Raw genomic sequence first — 17,216 nt, forward strand, 5'->3', positions numbered from 1 at the left:
AGGGTTCTCTGTGTAAGCCTGGGAACTGGCCAGGGATCCTCAGGATGGCCCAAGGAGCCACTTCCCAAGGGACACAGCAGCCAAACCTGCACCGGGGCTGGCTGCCAGGGGGTGCAGTGAGGCTGGACCTGGGAGAATCTCAGGAGCGGCCTCATCTCCTGGGCCTCTTCCTGATGCAGGCAGCCTGAAGCCAGTGACGTAAGGCATGGGTTATGCCAGGCTTACTGGCACAGAGAGGGAGAGCCTTGTGAATGGTCAGCATGTGGTGGGGGGTGGGGGTGGGGACACTGTAAGGGTACAGTTAGAGCACACAAGACCTGTACAGAGAAGGACAACTTCAGAAGGTAAAGTATGTGGCAAGATGGACACAGGCACTAAGGCAGGAAGCAAGGGGGCAAGAAAAGGTGTGTTCCCATGGCATTCCTTGCCATGGTCTGCCACAGTCCACTCAGTGCCCACACAGGATGACCAGTAAAGGGAACAGGTCACCAAGTCAATGTAGTATAACCAATGTGCCTCTCGGTGCCTCTCAGGAGGCGTGGCCAAGCTAGACAACACATCTGTGCGAGGAAATGTGATCCCCTTCGGAGTGACTTGAGCCACAGTGAGAGACACTAACCCAGTTTTGATGGCAGGAGGTCCCCATGGGAGAGGCCTGGCTGGGGAGAGAACCATCCCTTCCCAGAGGCCTACCTGTACCTGTGCCTGTGCCGTTGCTGGCCTGGCTCTGTCCCTTTGGCGGCTGCTGAGGCTGCGCTGGCTGCTCCTCAGACCTTTAACAGGACAAACGCAGGGTTCATGAGTGCAGACGCCCACAGCACCTCACAGAACTGAACTTCAGGGCCAGGTGGGATCTGCCGGCTCCAGAAGCCCCGAAGGCTGGAGCGCTGGCGAGGACGGAGCCCACCAAGCGGGGAGGTGCTTTCTCCATGGGTACGCATTGTTAAGTCTCACTAGGTAAGCAGTGTCTCATAAACAAGAGGTTCGCCCTTCCTATTAATTTTAACACAGCTGCTTATTTCATCCTAAAGGAAACAAAATCTTACTAATAAGAAAACCACATACCTCTTTATGCAGAACCACATGAGGCCAAACTTGGATGATACCCTAACATCCTTGTGCAGGGTTCCAGCTAGGCCATGCCAGCCATCTCTCCAACTTCCTGCCCCCAGCTGAGCATATGATCGTCACAGCCTTTACTGGGCCTAACAGCTTTCTTGTCTCTGTCTACCTGTCAGACTGTTACACACGCCCTGAAGGACCTACAGCTCAGCAGCCTGGCTGTTACACATTCTCAACTGTACACCCTGAGGGACCTATAGCTCAGCAGCCACCCTTGGGTGGCATCTCTATCCTGTTTCTCCAGACAGCCATTCCTCTTGAGTGTCAGGACACCAGCCACCTCACCCTGCACTGACTTGGGCCACGCCCACACAGTAGCTGTCCCTGCGGCCAATCGTTCCTAGGCTCTACACTGCAGCTACCTGCAGCTTCAGGGTACAGTGTGAGCACGTGGGTATATTTGTATGTGGGCTTCACACTTGTATTGGCTGGTTTTGTGTCAACTTGACACAAGCTAGAGACGTCAGAGAGGAAGAAGCCTCAGTTGAGGAAACGCCTCCAAAAGATCCAGCTGCAAGACGTTTTCTCTCAATTAGTGATCAGTAGGGGAGGGCCCAGCCTACTGTGGGTGGTGCCATCCCTGGGCTTGTGCTCCTGGGTTCTGTAAGAAAGCAGGCTGAGCAAGCCACAGGGTGCAAGCCAGTAAGCAGCACCCCTCCATGGCCTCTGCATCAGCTCCTGCCTCCACGTTCCTGCCCTGTTTGACTTCCTGTCCTGACTTCCTTCAGTGATGAGCAGTGACGTGGAAGTGTAAGCTGAACAAACCCTTTCCTCCACAATTTGCCTTTTGGTCATGATGTTTGGTGGCAGGAATAGAAACCCTGAGACACACGTGTTGTGAGGTATATGGATGTGTGCGCTGCATGTGTTTGAAGTGTCCCTACATAGGCCTTCTCTCTCTCCCCAGTTCACCAACATGATCAGAAATGAGGAGGTCTCCCCCTGGAAATGCGCCTCCCTCCAACCCCTCCACTTTCAGGCTTCCAGAAGGCTCCAAAATCTTCTCTATCCTCAGCATAAAGCAAAGGAAGGGCCCCTTGCTTCTCCTAAGACCTTCATTTTCTACTTCCTGGGTCACAACCTGGATGTTCCTCTGCTGTCCACATCATAATTGGACGCTCTACGTCCTCAGACCTGACCGAGAGCCCAGAAAGCTCCACCCACCAAGGAAGAAAGGTGAGGGAGGAGGGCTAGAACCTCAGAGTGGGACTGGGGCTAGGGGACAGGTAGTGGGTAAGAGGAGCTGAGGCTGCTGGGACAGTAGAGGGGACAGGGTCAGCCTATGGCTGAGCGCTCCTGCTAGGACGACCAGGGTGCCCAACCTTCATGGGAAGCTGGGGAGGTGGCATGGAAGAGGTCACTCTATGCATAAGGGAACACCATTTAACTTCTGAGTCTCTAAGGTCAGAGTTCAACCCAGGGGAATGCTAGCCGAGGCCTCTGGTGTTGGGAGCCCACCAGACTAAAGGGCAAATCAGGCTCCCTCATCTCAAAGCAGGCCCCATGGTGAGCCCTACCCTGAAAGACTTTCAACAGGCTGACCTGGGCTTGGGGTTGGATGGGGAGGGTGGTACAGATGGACAGGGTAGCCTGACTGACAGGAGCCATAAAGCACGTGAATTGTAGCCAGGAATATCAGGACAGGGACTAGGCAGCTTCATTTCCAAGACCTGCACTTCTCAGAGCTGCTACTGTAGACTAAAAGACCCAGGGGGAAGCGGACAGGACCACAGAGGAGCCCGTCACTCAAGACTGAGCTGTGAGCACCGTCGCCAGCACAGTTCATACTTGAGGGGCAAAACCCCCAACAAGGAAGACACCTGGTCTCCATGGACAAGCCTGGCCATGTTGGCTATTCTAGAGGCAGCAGTGTGTGTCCCAAACTGCTGACAGTCATTCGCTCTGGCCTAGTAGGGACAGGGATGGAGGTTGGAAGTACAGCGAGCGGGCAAGGATATTGGATGCTGAGCTCTGTGTAGGCCACAGGGCCTGAGTAGCCAATGGGGAAGGGCAACACATCTAGGAAAACACAAGGCAGGGTGGGAGAGTCCCAGCAGGCCCAGCCAACTGCCTGCGGGTAGATAACAACAGGGTTGGGACAGGGTCCACAGGCCAGGGAGCATTTTCTAGTCAGGACTGGAGGGTATGTGGTGGTCTGGTGTCTCTTGGATCACAGCTGGTGACAGGATCACCCACCCTAGGCTCCCCACCTTCCAGAAAGACACTTTTCCACATCATGGCTTGGAAAGGTTCAGCTAAGACTTGAACCTGGGGGAGTCAGACTCACCTTGCACCCCTTCAGGGACCAAGAGCAAGACTTCTCAGGTGGCCTAGTTCCCACCACTCTTGGGGGCCACAGTCACATTAGGGATCGGGGCTGAGGGTCCAGGGAACCCTGCCCGCTGAGGAAGGGGTGAACACTGTGGTTTAAATGTGGCTTGTCTTTCAAGGGCTCACGAAGCTATGGTGGTGGAAGGGTTGGGGAACCTTTAAAAGGATTAGGCTTGGGAGAAGGTTCTCAGGTCCTGGGAGCAGCCTTGGGAAGGGGTAATGTAGTTCTCTGGGACCCTAAATAAGTTCTCACCAGAAGGTCATTAAATGTGTTTGACCCTGCCTGGCTTCCGGCAGGATGTAATCTCTCTCCCATACACTCTCCCACCATGAAGCCACACACCATGAGTCCCCACCAGGGCTGAATCAACGCCAGCCGCGAGTCCTTCAAACTCCAGAACTGTGAGTTTAAAAAAAAAAACAAAAAACCTCTTTTCTTTTTAACTACCAGCCTCGGGGATACTGTTACAGTAGTAGTAAGAAAAGGCGAATGTGGCTGTCACCTGGCCTTTAGCACCTCCTGCATCTTCTGTTCCAGCTCGATCCGCCGCTGCCGCTCCCGATCCAGCTCCTGCCGCAGCATCTCTGAGTTGGTCTCCTCTCGGAGCTTCCGGAGCTCCTCCTCTGTGGAGAGAAGAGCCAGGTGATTGGCATTATGCCCACCGACAACACTACCCAACTCCAAGATGGCAGACAGGTTCCTGACAAGGAAGGGACCAGAGTGTGTGAACTTCCTCAGGTTCGCTGCGTGCTCAGTTGGCAGGTGCACCCTGGTCCCTGACTGCTGTCTGTGAGGATGTTGGTGTTGGGGATTTAGGTCTGGGACAAGTGGCTGAGGTGCCAAAGTGGACCTGGCCTCTAGGTTCTCCCAGCATCCCTCAGTCCCTACCTGTTATAGAGTATGGCTGACATACCCCACCTTTCTACCCTCAACTTTCCAGCTAAGGGGCTGGGCCCTTCACTATATAATCCAGACATTTTTGTTCCCCGACCCCCACTCTGTGCGTGCTTTCTCTCTCTACCCCCACTTTTCTGTCTCCCTGTCTGAACAGCAACTTCTCTGACCTCCTCCCATGAGATCAGTGAACCCATGAGAGCTGCCCCCAATAAAATAATTTGGCTTGAATTGGCTTACTTTCACCAACGAAGAAGACCTACCAGTTTGCATCTTTTCTAACCCCTCCTCTGGTTACACACTGGTGTGTGTGTGTGTGTGTGTGTGTGTGTGTGTGTGTGTGTCTTTACTGGGGTTCCTCTTACACAGTCGAGACAAGACTAGGGCAAAGCACAGATGACAGCTCTTACTGGTGCTCAATGACGCTGCAAAGGAGAACTACGCCTGCCTGCCGTTTAGTCATGTCATCACCACACAGGAGACCCTGGGGCACACACCATCATCCAATTGAGTCAACCAGACTGTGACAGAAAGGCTAAAGGCTCCAGGGGGTGCATGCAGGAGAAAAGAGGCAAGCCCACGCTCAAGCCGCCTCAATGCAGAGGACCCTGGGGGAATAGTAAGGGATCTGGGAAGGGGGTGTGGTTACCCTTGGAAAGACCCTCTTGAAGGTCAGGTCAGAGTCTGGATGGAACTAAGGAGCCAGACTGCAGATGGCTGGGGGAGGGGCATTAGGTAGAAAACCTGGCAGCTTGGAGGGGAGAGGAAGCCAGGAGCTGAGGGAGGTAGTGGCCTCAAACTGCAGATGTCAAAGGATAGGTCAAAGTCACTGCAGAACTGCCCTTCATTCCGAGAGAACTCAGTCACATCACCGCCCCCTCTACTTTTTCCACACTGCCATGAGACGAGAAGACCTGGCTAGCACCCCTTTCTTTCTCTCCAATCACACTTAGGGGCACTCAGCTTCATGCAGTCAGGATTCTGGTGGTTGAAGGGCCACCACCCTTAACACGCTAAGTTTTTGTGCTCAGATGGCCCATGGTCCCCACAGACAGTTAAGGCTGGGCCAGGAGGGAGTCTTGAGTGACAACGCTCAGCCCTGCCCTGACCAGTCTTGACTCCCAGCAGGAAGGTGGACAGGGACAGAAACAGCCCTCTAGGAGCAATAAAAACAGGGCTTACACAGAGAGGGGCAGGTGGCAGATGGAGTGGGCTGGGGTCAGAACAGAAGTGAACTATCTAGGCTACCGGAAAGCCCTGGAGGGCTCTCTCACTGTTGATAGGTGTGAGCAAGCGAGGCCGGGAGTGGGAAAAAGCTGTCTAGGGGGTCTCAGCCTAGGCAGTCAGCTCAAGCCAATAAGGCTTGCTTGTAGTCTAGGCTAGTTGCAGCCCAACCTAGGCCTACCTGCTAACTAGCAGAGTAGTGGGCTTCAGTCTGGGAGAGCTCCACTGACAGGGTCTCCCACAGTGTCGCCAGGCAGGCTCACATTCCACCTCACACTGAGGTATCCCTCTGAGACCCAGCTCAGCCCACTCACAATGACAATGACCAACACAGCTCCACAGGGAACCTCCTCGGGGTCCTACCACCAAGTCACAGGTAGCCACCTCACCTCACAGAACCACAGCCCACCCTGGGCTCCCTGCACCTAAAGAGGAATGCTCACCGCAAGGGAAACCTCAGCAAAGGTCAGGGCAGCTCAAACCTCAGGATGTGTCAGCCCCCAACCTTTTCCAAAACCACAGAAAACACAGGATGGCCTCCTAGACAGAATGGCACGAACCCTGTCAACACTGATGAGGGCACAACTAGGGCACGGTGTTCCTATCAGCACAGTTGACAAGAATGTCTCATGCGGAGTTTAGTCTTCCTGGGATGATGTGGCAGTCATGTCTAAGGACCATCCTGTGGGAGCAGGGTTGGTGCCCACACCCACCATTATCTGGCCTCCATACGCTCAGGCAGGTACAAAGCCATGATAACCCCAGGACCAAGGTCAGGGCATGCCTGTGTGTGCTGAGCTTGGCATCCTGAACAGCAGTAGCCCACGGGACCTGGCTGGATGTCATTTAAGGACTGTCTATGCAGAAGTCCATCCTAACTGTGGCCTGTGTTGGCTGCTGGTTCAGTTAACGGGGTCAGCACTGGTTTCAGCCACAGAGCACCCCAGTCCTGGGGTTGGTGAGCTGACCATGGGCAGGGAGATCTCTGCAGGAAAAGACAAGCTTGCCCTGAGCTGTTAGAGGGTCCTGAGACAAAGGAACTAGACAAAGTTATTCCCTACAGACTTTGACCAGAGCTCAGGCCAAGGTTGATACAGCTGCTGAGGCCGCAGGCCTGGCTCTAGGAGAACTGGGTCAAACAGCCACGCATACTGTCTAGGCAGAGCACAGCAATGGCGGACCAGGACAGAGACAGAAAGCCAAAGGTGAGCAAACCTGAGCACGTGCACTGGCTGAGGCTGGAGTCAGCTAGCACAGTATTTTGAGTGTGAAAGGTTTCCTGTGCCTCCATTTTCTGGGTTCCACAGAATCACCCAGGGGTCCTTTAGCACCCTTCATCTCTGAGGGCCACAACATGGCTGGGTCATATTGGAGAAGCTATCCCCTAAGGGAACCAGAGAGCGCCAGGCCAAGGCTGCAGGGAAGTGCCACCTGGCTCTGATTACCTATGGGTTCTCTGCAGAGGTCAGCCCCAGGGAGAAAGAGGCTGAAGCCTGAAGTCGCCTCCCAGCCTGTTGACCCTGACCCACAGGGCAAAGATACAGTGCAGGATGGAATCAGGAGCAGAGTCCCAAGATGTGCTTGCGAGGCACCCTCCGCATCCACGATCTGTCACGCATGCAGGGAGGTGTTTACACGTTCTGCCTTGACTTTGACCATGCAGGATGACGGCCTAGGGAAGGGAGGCTGTTAGACTCATCAGAGTTCTGGGTGAGGGCTGCCAGGGATCACCTAAGTCCTGGGTGGAGGACAGGACAAGCACGGCCTCCCTAAGAGCACACCTCACGTCCCACGTCTATCTCCACATCCATCCGCAGGCTTCTCTGACTCTACTCCACCATCCCAGAACGTTCCAGAGGGAGGACTCCACTACCACCATCTGCTCCAGCCTCAGAGCTCGGTCCAGCTCACGATGTCAAGTGTACAGTAAGAGGTTGAAGGCGGCCGTCTCAGTGAGACCTTAGCTAGCATCGTAAACAGGGGATTTGGTTACAGGGACACACATTCTGGACTGGCCGGGCCCTCGGAGAGGACAGTGATGGTGGGTGAAAGAACGATGTGAACTGCACAGGGGCCAAGTGTCTGATCACTCAGAGGGACATATGTGTACAGCACTGCCAGGGCCCTGGACATCAGGCATACGGACCCTGGTCTTGTACTGGGATTCCTAGAGACACTGACCTTAGAATAAGGGTGCTAAGAGTCTTGTCCATGACAACTGTTACCCATATCACACCTGTCAAGAAGTTCAAACGGAGGTAGCAGAGGGCCCTGGGCTTTTAAGATCCTCAGCCCATGAACCCCAGGCCCCACAGGGCCTATCCCATTGCTAATCCTGGCTGTGAGGTAAGGCTGCCTCAATCCCCCAGGGCTGCCTGGTGCAGCTTCGCTGGTAGACACTAAGGTCCTCTGTTTTAGCCTCCGCCAAAGTTCCAGGGACATGAATTGGGAAGGCTATGCAGTCCAGAGAAGGCATCTGGGGGGTGGGGGGACCTGGAGAGCAGCTTCAAGCATATGAATGGGCCCACTGGGTAAGCCTAGATGCCTAGCCTGGAGCCCCGAGTAGATAGAGCCTTTTCTGTAATGCTGGGAGAAACCATGCTTCCTTAAGCCTTTCCCTGAGAGGGTCCCGGGATGGTTGAAAGCTAAGAAAGCCTCTGAGTAATATAGAGATTGTACGATCATTTGAGATGGCCAGGCCAGGAGACTCCCTTCACAGGACCCAACTCTCAGCCATCTGGCCTCTCCTGCAGCCTGGGACAGGTAGAGCAGAATGCGCAGGTAAAGAGACCAATCACCTGATGGCCTCCACTAAGATGAACCAGTGAGCTTTCTCCCAAAGGGATGCACCTACCCAGTTCAGCCATGTACTCAATCAGGCGTGCACTTGAGGCAACTGTACACGGCCAGCTCAAGAACCAGGTGTGGAAATAAACATTTTAAAGGCGGGGGGGGGGGGGGATGCTGGAGAGAATGCTTAGCCGTTAAGAGTCCTTACTGCAGCCAGGCATGGTGGCGCACGCCTATAATCCCAGCACTCGGGAGGCAGAGGCAGGTGGATCGCTGTGAGTTCGAGGCCAGCCTGGTCTACAAAGCGGGTCCAGGACAGCCAGGGTTACACAGAGAAAGAGTCCTTACTACTCTTGCACAGGACCTAGGTTCTATTCCCAGCATCCACATCAGACAGCTCACAACCACCTCTAACTCCAGTGCCAGGGGATATGATGCCCTGTGGGCACCTACGCTCATGTACAAAAACTCACACAGGCACGCATGTACTGTCTGACTTAGGGTTTCTACTACCGTGATGAAACACTGTGACCAAAGAGCAACTTGGGGAGGAAAGAGTTTATTTGGCTTACACTTCCACATCATAGTCCATCACTGAAGGAGGTCAGGACAGGAACTCTAACAGGGCAGGCACCTGGAGGCAGGAGCTGATGCAGAGGTCATGGAGGGGTGCTGCTTACTGGCTTGCTCCTCGTGGCTTTCTCAGCCTGCTTTCTTATAGAACCCAAGACCACAAGCCCAGGGGTGGCACCACCCACAACGGGCTGGGCCCTCCCACATCAATCACTAATTAAGAAAATGCCCTACAGCTGGATTTTTATGGAGGATTTTTCTTCATTGAGATTTCCATCCTCCCAGATGAATTTACCTTGCATCAAGTTGGCAAAAATTACCCAGCATGCATACATATAAGAATAATACATGGATTTAAAAAATAATAATAAAAAATAAAAGATCTAGATGTATGAGCAGACTCAGCCTGGAGTGTCACTATCTTCCAGTTCTGTTTCTAAACAGACAAGGCTTCCACCACAGGATAAACAGAGCTGGGAAACATTGTTGGCATTGCCGGGGAGCCTGAGGGCGGAGGGCTAAAGCTGGGGGTCGGATAATTTCCTGCCAGATCACCTGACCTGCCCATCACCCCCCTCACTCCTTGGCCTCTTGGATGCCAGCCCATGTGAAGATTTAAAGCAATCCTTCTCAATCTTTACGATGCACGCTGCTCAGCTAGGAACAGGAAATTGGGCTTTCCTTAATTGGCCTCCCCTAATGCCTGTGTCTTCCTGGTGTCACTTAATCATGAAAACTCATCACCGTGTTCCACTCGAGGCAGATGATTAGCCAACGGTGGCGGGCAGCACTGCTGAGAAGGACGTGGTCACAGAAACCCCCTTCCCAAGATGAGCAGGGTACATGGGAACGTTCTCGCCAGGGTGGAAGGGCAAAAACACCTCTAGCCTGCCTCCTCCAGGACCCCAAGGACCGGAAGCTCAGCCCGGCAACAGTACAACTGCCTCTTCTTTGCTGTGCCTCTGCGGCCCTGCCCTCCACGTCACCTGCCCTCCCCAGCCATTAGGGGCTCAGCTGCAGGGGCAGGTCCACTGCAGCCCTTGCCAATTTAGTAAGTCAGCCTATCTGCCCCCAGCAGAGCTCCAGAGGCTCTGTACCTTTCCCTGGCGGCGCAGAGAGCTAAGCGTGTAAAACGAGCGGGGTTTCTGAGCCTTTCTTTCCATGGGCTCTTTCTCCCTCAGCTAATGGCTCCCTGCAAGGCCCTCACTCTGCAACTGAAGTGATGAGGCTTAGTGTCTGGGTAATGTGGGCCAGTTTCCACCCCACGATGACACATTTAGGTCAGATGCAGCGCAGTGCCCGGGTCCGTCACTCTACAGAACAAAAGCAACACAAACCCAGTCATTGGTTTCTCCTGCTCCTCCCCTGGAGGAGAAGGAGGGTAAGGCTGACTGCCTGCCAAGCAGAAAGCGCTGAGCTGGCCGCTTGTGAAAGCCATCTTTGCCCAGCCTCCCCCATGGGATGGAGTCTCGTAGGACCACCTGGGCCATGGCGGCCAGCCTCCATCCTCAGCGTCCCTGCCTTGAGTGCTGCCTGTGGCCTGTTAGCTGTCCCAGCTTTCTCCTCCCCCCACCCCCCGCCCCCAGAACTCTGGATCGCCCATAATGTAAGCCTGCCACTGCTGTGACTCTGGGGGGCCCCTTAGCCTCTAATAAAACTGTTCACAGAGGCTGGTGATGTTGGACCCACCCACGACAGACCACGGGGATATGTGCCCTCTGGTCAGACAGTCAGGGGACGAAATTCTCCTAGAGGGTGAGAGGTGGGATGATGGAACCCCTCGAATATTTAAGTACTTGCTTCCTGTGGCTGCTAATATCACATTCTTACTTAGTAGAATAGTTAGTTTTAAAGGTCAGGAGATCAAACAGGTGTTCTGGGCAGGTTCATCTGGAGGCTGGTGGGAAGACTGGGCACATTCCATCTTTTCCAGCTTTCAGAGGAATGTGGAAGTGCTCTGTTTGTCTGGTGACTCCCAAAGAGCAATGATGTCATGCCGCCTCACCCCATCCTTCCCAACTCCATCTGGCCCACCAGCCTCCTCCGTGTGGTTGCTCTGCACATGGAGGTGTCATCGCAGGCTGACAACTCTGTCACGTATGCCAAAAAATGGTCACACGAACAGGTTCCAGGGATTCGGAGTTGAACACTTTTGGGGGAAACTGAGATTCTCCCTACCTACTCTCTCCTGATAGGGGGATTATGTCAGACAGGGCAAAGGCGTCTCAGTAGAGAGAGGCCCACAGAGGATCCCCAGCCGCAAGGAATTCTGAGCATCACAAAACAAGAAGGCCTCCTCTGATAGGCATACTGGCCTTCCTGGGTGCAGGGACTCCCCCAGGTGAAAGGGTCCTCACTCTCTTGTCATCTCCAATTATGTCCCCAAACACAGAAGCAGGACTCCCCAGGACCCCACTGAGGCAGCCCAGACAATGAATGCTTACTTACACAGACTTTCTCAAAACCCAGGAGTTTTGAGGAAGGAACCAATGAACAGGACACTGCCAGAGGCAATAGGTGTGTCGTCCTATAATATGCTGACACAATCCTGAGCTGCAGAGCAGAAAATGCACACACGGGCTATCCTGTGCCCTCTGTCTGAGGACAGAGATGCATACAAGCTCAGAGCCCAGGCTGACTGGGCTGTCCTGTCCCCCTGTTTCACATGGGGCTCTCACAGGCTCAGTCAGGCAGAGGGAGGGAGGGGCCTCGGTCTAAGTCACAAGTGAGGAGTTAGGTAAAGCCACAGCCTAGCACGTTAGACCAGTCAGTGCTGCAGAGCCGTGAGAGGGCTTGTTACGTGCCACCCATGGTGTGGTCCAGCTTTCCTTACACAGCCCAGGGCTGGCCATAACCAACTCCAGGCACTTAGCTGACCTGGTTACACTGCAGGGACGTCCCCTGAAACGTCTGAGTCCCAAGGGTGTACCTCAAAAGAGGAGTTCAGTGTCGCAATTCGGAAGCTCCCTTTTCTAGGCTTCTACTCACACAACACCCATGCAAGCAGAGCAGCAAAGCAATTACCAGGAAGGCGACCGCAATGACTCAGGTGCAGGAGGGAACCAGGACAGTCCCTGAGGGACAAGGTCCATCCCCCATCCCCACCCACGTAAGAGCCATTGAGGCAGCAGAATGAATGTGGAGAAGAGAGAAGGCCAGGGGATTCTTCCCGTGTCTAGGTACACTTTTACATCGACATAGATCTAAAAATGCCACGTCTAGAAGCCTCCAGGGACCCTAAGAAGGAAGAGACTGCCAGCCATCTCCAAAATGGAAGAGCCAAAACTCAAGAGAGGGAGCCCCCGAAACCAGAGGGAGCCCGGTACTGCAAAGGATTCCTCACAGAGCACACCTGACAGAAGCTATGGGAGCCTGGCACAGCTGGGCCACCTGTCCACCCACCTGGTCCAGGCTTCAGCCTCACCAGGGTGTGGAAGGTGAAGGGCAGGTGAGCCATGGACCCTTGACCCCAGGAAAGCCATCCCTTGCCTCTCGGTATGCTGATTCGAAGGTTCATAGAGGAGATAGTCAATTCAGCCCACGGTCATGCGCGCCCAGGCTGCGCAGCCTCCATGGCTCCCGGCCCACAGGGAAGGAAAACAACTTCTTCAAAGCTATTTTTAAATTTGCAAAAGCAGCTCTCTCCAAACAGGAATCCCTCTGGCACAAGATGCAACAGGCCCAGCCTCAGCCAGAGGTAAAAAAAAAAAAAAATCAAATGATAAGCTTTAAATAAAATTTCTCCCCACCCAGCTGGAGCACATACACATGGAAGCCACCCAGAGGGGAAAAGAAAACTGTCCCCGGCCAGGCTGGCCTGAACACCTGGGCACCTGAACAGATTCTCCTCCAGCCCAGTTTATCTTTCATGTTATCCATAAGGACCTTTCTATAGGACAGTCTTTGCCATCCCCAATGGACTAGGTACGAGTCACTTCCTGACCTCAGGGCCTGACCTTCAGCCCCAGAGAAGTGGCAGCTGGGTGACACTCTTCTCTCCTCTAGCCACTCCACTCGGAGGGTACCTTGCTCTCCATGTCCACTACAGCCTGCGTGTTCTCTGAAGCACTTACTGTCACTGTGTTATTTACTGCTCTGCACAGAAGTGGCATTTACTGCATGATGAACTGTCAACACCAAGCCGAATGTTCCTTCAATCAGGCCTGCGTGCAGCCAAGTTCCGGACGGCTTACATTCTAACAGGACAGGCTGCTGCTCGGGCTTGGCGTGTTACTGAGTTTAGGAAGTCAGTTATGTGACTGGGGTGGTGCTCTGGGACTTTTTTTTTTCTCTATGTGCAAAAATAAATAAATAAATGAAAGATAGAAAAGGAAAAAAGGAAGAAAGGAAGGGAGGGAGGGAGGGAGGAAAGACGGAAGGAAGAAAGGAAGGAAGGAAGGAAGGAAGGAAGGAAGGAAGGAAGGATGGATTCCAGGTTGGCTGTGCAGACCCATCACGGCCCTTCAGTATGAGATGCGGAGATGATGGGGAGATACTCAAGGGCTGGATGCGGAGGCCTTGGCCAGCACTTGGCTGAGAGATGTGAACATTCAAGTCTTTTCCGTAGGGTCGAGAGGAATGGCAAGAGTTAGAGTGATGTATTCCACAGCTAAGAGCACTGGCTGCTCTTCCAGAGGACCCAGGTTCGAGTCCCAGTAAACACACGGTGGCTCACAACTGTCTGGACTCCCGTTCCAGGGATCCAATGCCCTCTTCTGGCATCTGTGGGTGCCAGGCACGTATACGGTGCATAGACATACATGCAGGCAACAACTCATACACATTATTTTTTTTTTTAATGTGTCTGCTCCATCCACTCCACATCTGGACTCATCCCTCTAACCATACACCAGTCGTCAAACTTTCTCAAAGCATCGAGCTCACTGCTAGACACCTGATTCCTGCTTATTATGGGCAGGAGGGCAGGCGGGAACACCCTCCCACCAGCAAGGGGAGGTAAGCCTCAGAGGTTCATATTGGGTACACATGCTAGGAAGCAAAGGCTGATATGGGTAAACTGTGCCTGGGACCCGACACCAGATATGAAACCAAGAAGGATACAGCTAGGGAATGGCTTTGAGGGATGCCTAGTAAGGCCCCAAAGGAGGTGGAGAAAGGCCTGCCTGGGTATGGGCAGCACCTCCTCCAACCATCTATGCATCCTTCCTGTTATCTATGTGCTCACCACTGGTTGATAGAGCCAGCCATCTGCCCATCCATCCAGATTTATGTTGCGCACCCTGTAGCTGCCAGGCTCTGGGACCATACAGATGAGGTAGCAGCTGCCTTCCCTCCCTTCCATTAAATCCAGTAGGTGGATGCCAATACGGACAGGCGGCAGCTATGTACCTCCCCACAGGGCAATACACCACACCGGGCATGTCACTGGACAGTGTCTCTGCCAGATGAGGCGTCCCACATGGGAGCAGCAGAGGAAGGAAGGCTGCTGGCCCAAGTTGACTTCTCTCCCCACTGCAAACACAGGACCTCAGTCGTGCCATCAAGGGACAGGGCGATACCCTCTCGTGGCCCTGGGAGCTGATACAGTGCTCATGAGTCAGGCTATGAGTCCACAGGGAGGTCAACGACATGGACAGTGGCTGGTGATTGGAACGTTCCCGTGAAAATCAACTGACATTGTCCAAAGTACCCTGCCAGACCTGGGACATGGAGCTGTCAGCATGACACAGCAGATGAGCACATGCAACCAATGACTTCACCGTATCACCCCAATACTGCAGGAACCCTGACCCTGGAGTAGCACGCAGGTATGAGCTACAGGCAGGCCACCGGGGCTGGTGAGCAGGCTCAGCTTTTGTGCTCAGAGAACGTCTATCCCGGGCAACGAGAAGTCTTCGGGTCAAATATCTCATCTGCAATGAAGATCTCAAGAGTCTAGAAAACCAAAGGTGTGGGGCTCCTCCCCAACTCTGGTGCTGGATACAGATGTGGGGCCTCCCACACACTGGAAAAGCACTCTATCACTAAGCCACGCCCCCAACTCTGACTTAGAAATAGGAGACTATGGCCCTAATGAGTCACAGCTTTAATTTTCTTAGGGGTCAATTTCATCTTTTTCCTGGAAAAATTTCCACAGGGCCCATGCCTATCTCATCTTAGTCTTCTGTCCTCATCTTGTCCCTGGCCTCTTCCTCCGAGTGACTTAACTCCACTCCACACTAGGGACAGAAGCAGGCCCACCCAGGCTCTCTGTCCTTGGCTCTTATCTTTGAGCTCCACAGCACTTAAGATATAGAAGGAGGCAGAGTTAGGAAGCCAGGCTCACCAGTAAGACATCTGCAGGCCCAGGGCTAGAGGAGTGGGGCCCAGGCACAGCTGTCAACGATACACGTCCAGCTGGTCTCGCGGCTGCCTCAATGCTTCAGAATGCTAGAGGCACTCTGGTGGCTCCAGAGCCTCCTGCTTCCCAGAGACTGAGCGTGAGGCAGTCTTGCTCATCTCTGGTCACCCAGGCCAGCCACCCTAGGCCTCTCTGTACTGCAAGGGCCCATTTCTCTTTTGAATCTGCACATCCAGAGGGAAGGAAGCCCTTCGTGCCCTGAGAGGCAAGTGGTGGCCAGTTTCTTCCAGAAGTGTTCCCGCAGGACAAGGGTCAGCCACTATAGTCCCCCCGGCCCCCCTCCCCTCCCCCTACACACACATGATGATCAGGAAACAGGCTTCCAAGAGTATCTGGGGTTTAGAACAAAGGCGGCTTCCCTCTGCGTCACATGCTTCAGGAATCACTGCTATCCACTGGCTCCCCACCTTGGGAATCAGTCCACTTACATCACTGTATAGATGGCAGTAGGCAGGGACACGGCATAGCCTGTAGGAGAGTCTCCACTAGCCTGACTAAGGAGGTGCCAGCGGAAGTGACACCTGGGAGGCGTCAACTCAGAAGAAGGGACCTCAATCCATCCAAAGCTCTGTAGCCCAGCCCGCCAACCCCGGGAGGCCCCTAAAAGGCGTGCAACACTTTCCCTTCCAAAATCCAACTCCATGCCAAGCTGCTTCCGGGTAGAGGGCGTGCACACGGTTTATAGCGCTGGTGACTCTCACTTCTCGGGAGTCTGAAGTAAGGAATCAGTAAGCACACACCCGGTTATAGAAGCCTCGGAAGGGAACTGCATTTGTGTCCAGCAAGCGATAATTCTGTGTAACGCATCTCAGACTTCCTGGAAATGGACGCCAGTCACTCATTAACGGCCTTTAACAAGCTTAGGCCCCTGCCTTTGGCTGGAGCGAAGGCCCATTTCAACGGGTTCCTTCTTTATCCATGGCATTTTTCTCCTGGGGACATCTGTACCCTTCAATATTTAATCACTGAAGAAATCTATTGTGCACTTCAACCTGTTTCCCTCCTCCGGGAAGAACAGCAGCCTGCTGTCAGAGAGAAAGCGCAGCTGAGGGAGTCGGACGGAATTTGAACACTAACCACGTAGGTGCCTGTGGCTGGGGCCATCGTCCTGGACAGCTCGTGCTGAGCTGCTAGGGAAAGGAGGAAGTACCAGCCGGAAGCCTGGGTCTCAAGGCCAGCCTGCAGCTCTCCCCACACCCTACACCCAGTGTTTCCCCTGCACACCGGGAAGAACAGGAAGGCCCAGGCCAGCACGTGTTGTAGGGGCTTAGCAACGGAACACATTTGTGTGTCTCAAGACCCTGTAACACTGGATTACCCTGGAAACTGTGACGGGTGCCATACTGGGCGGACAGGCACGGGTTCCTCGGTGCAAACTCCACCTCTGCCAGGCTTTTCTGTTATTTCTTTCAGTCACTCAGCGCCCACTACACCCAAGCCTCGGGTATAAAAATAGGTCCCGCCCCATCTTCAAGGTGCAGATGGCCTGGGAAAAGCTGCCTGCGACCAGCACCCAGCGCGGAAGGCTGGAGATGGTATAATCAGCCACCAACAGACAAGCAAGAGATTAAGCCACACCCAGGCTGGGGAGGACACAGACAGAAAACAGACTATCTCTGGTACCATCCTAGAGTGACTGCCGGAAGAGAACAGGCGTGTGCATTAAGTATGAGTGCGCTAACATTTATCTATGGGGGAAGGCATGGCCAAACACAAAAATCAGCAGAAAGGTTTAGTAAATTACAAGAAAACTGGGACTTCAGAGAGGATGAAGAGGCCGAAGTCCCCTGACTACAACTCGAAAGTGCAGCCAGATAAATCATTCTGTTTTTTTTTTTTTTTTAATCTGCTTTTGGGATGGGGCGGGGGTGTCTCACTGTGTTTCCCAGGCTGGCCTTGAATCCCAGGGCTCAGGTGACC

The 17,216-nt window shown here is 53.8% G+C and overlaps 1 protein-coding gene across 5 annotated transcripts in view; it reads right to left on the reverse strand.

Moving 5' to 3' along the window:
• GRAMD4 (GRAM domain containing 4) overlaps window positions 1-17,216 on the reverse strand; it is an 83,556-nt gene that overhangs the window by 18,119 nt on the left and 48,221 nt on the right. For 3 of the 5 annotated variants that reach the window (XM_084750845.1, XM_084750842.1, XM_084750843.1), the window contains exons 4-5: window positions 3,957-4,077; window positions 694-773 (exon numbers count right to left, since the gene is read on the reverse strand). In XM_084750845.1, the coding sequence (XP_084606971.1) occupies window positions 694-773; window positions 3,957-4,077 (201 nt within the window). The remainder of the gene's footprint in view (window positions 1-693; window positions 774-3,956; window positions 4,078-17,216) is intronic. The other 2 variants (XM_084750846.1, XM_084750844.1) reach the window with 1 other exon arrangement.

Source organism: Acomys minous (assembly GCF_964271855.1).
Source record: "Acomys minous genome assembly, chromosome: 12".
NCBI lineage: Eukaryota > Metazoa > Chordata > Mammalia > Rodentia > Muridae > Acomys > Acomys minous.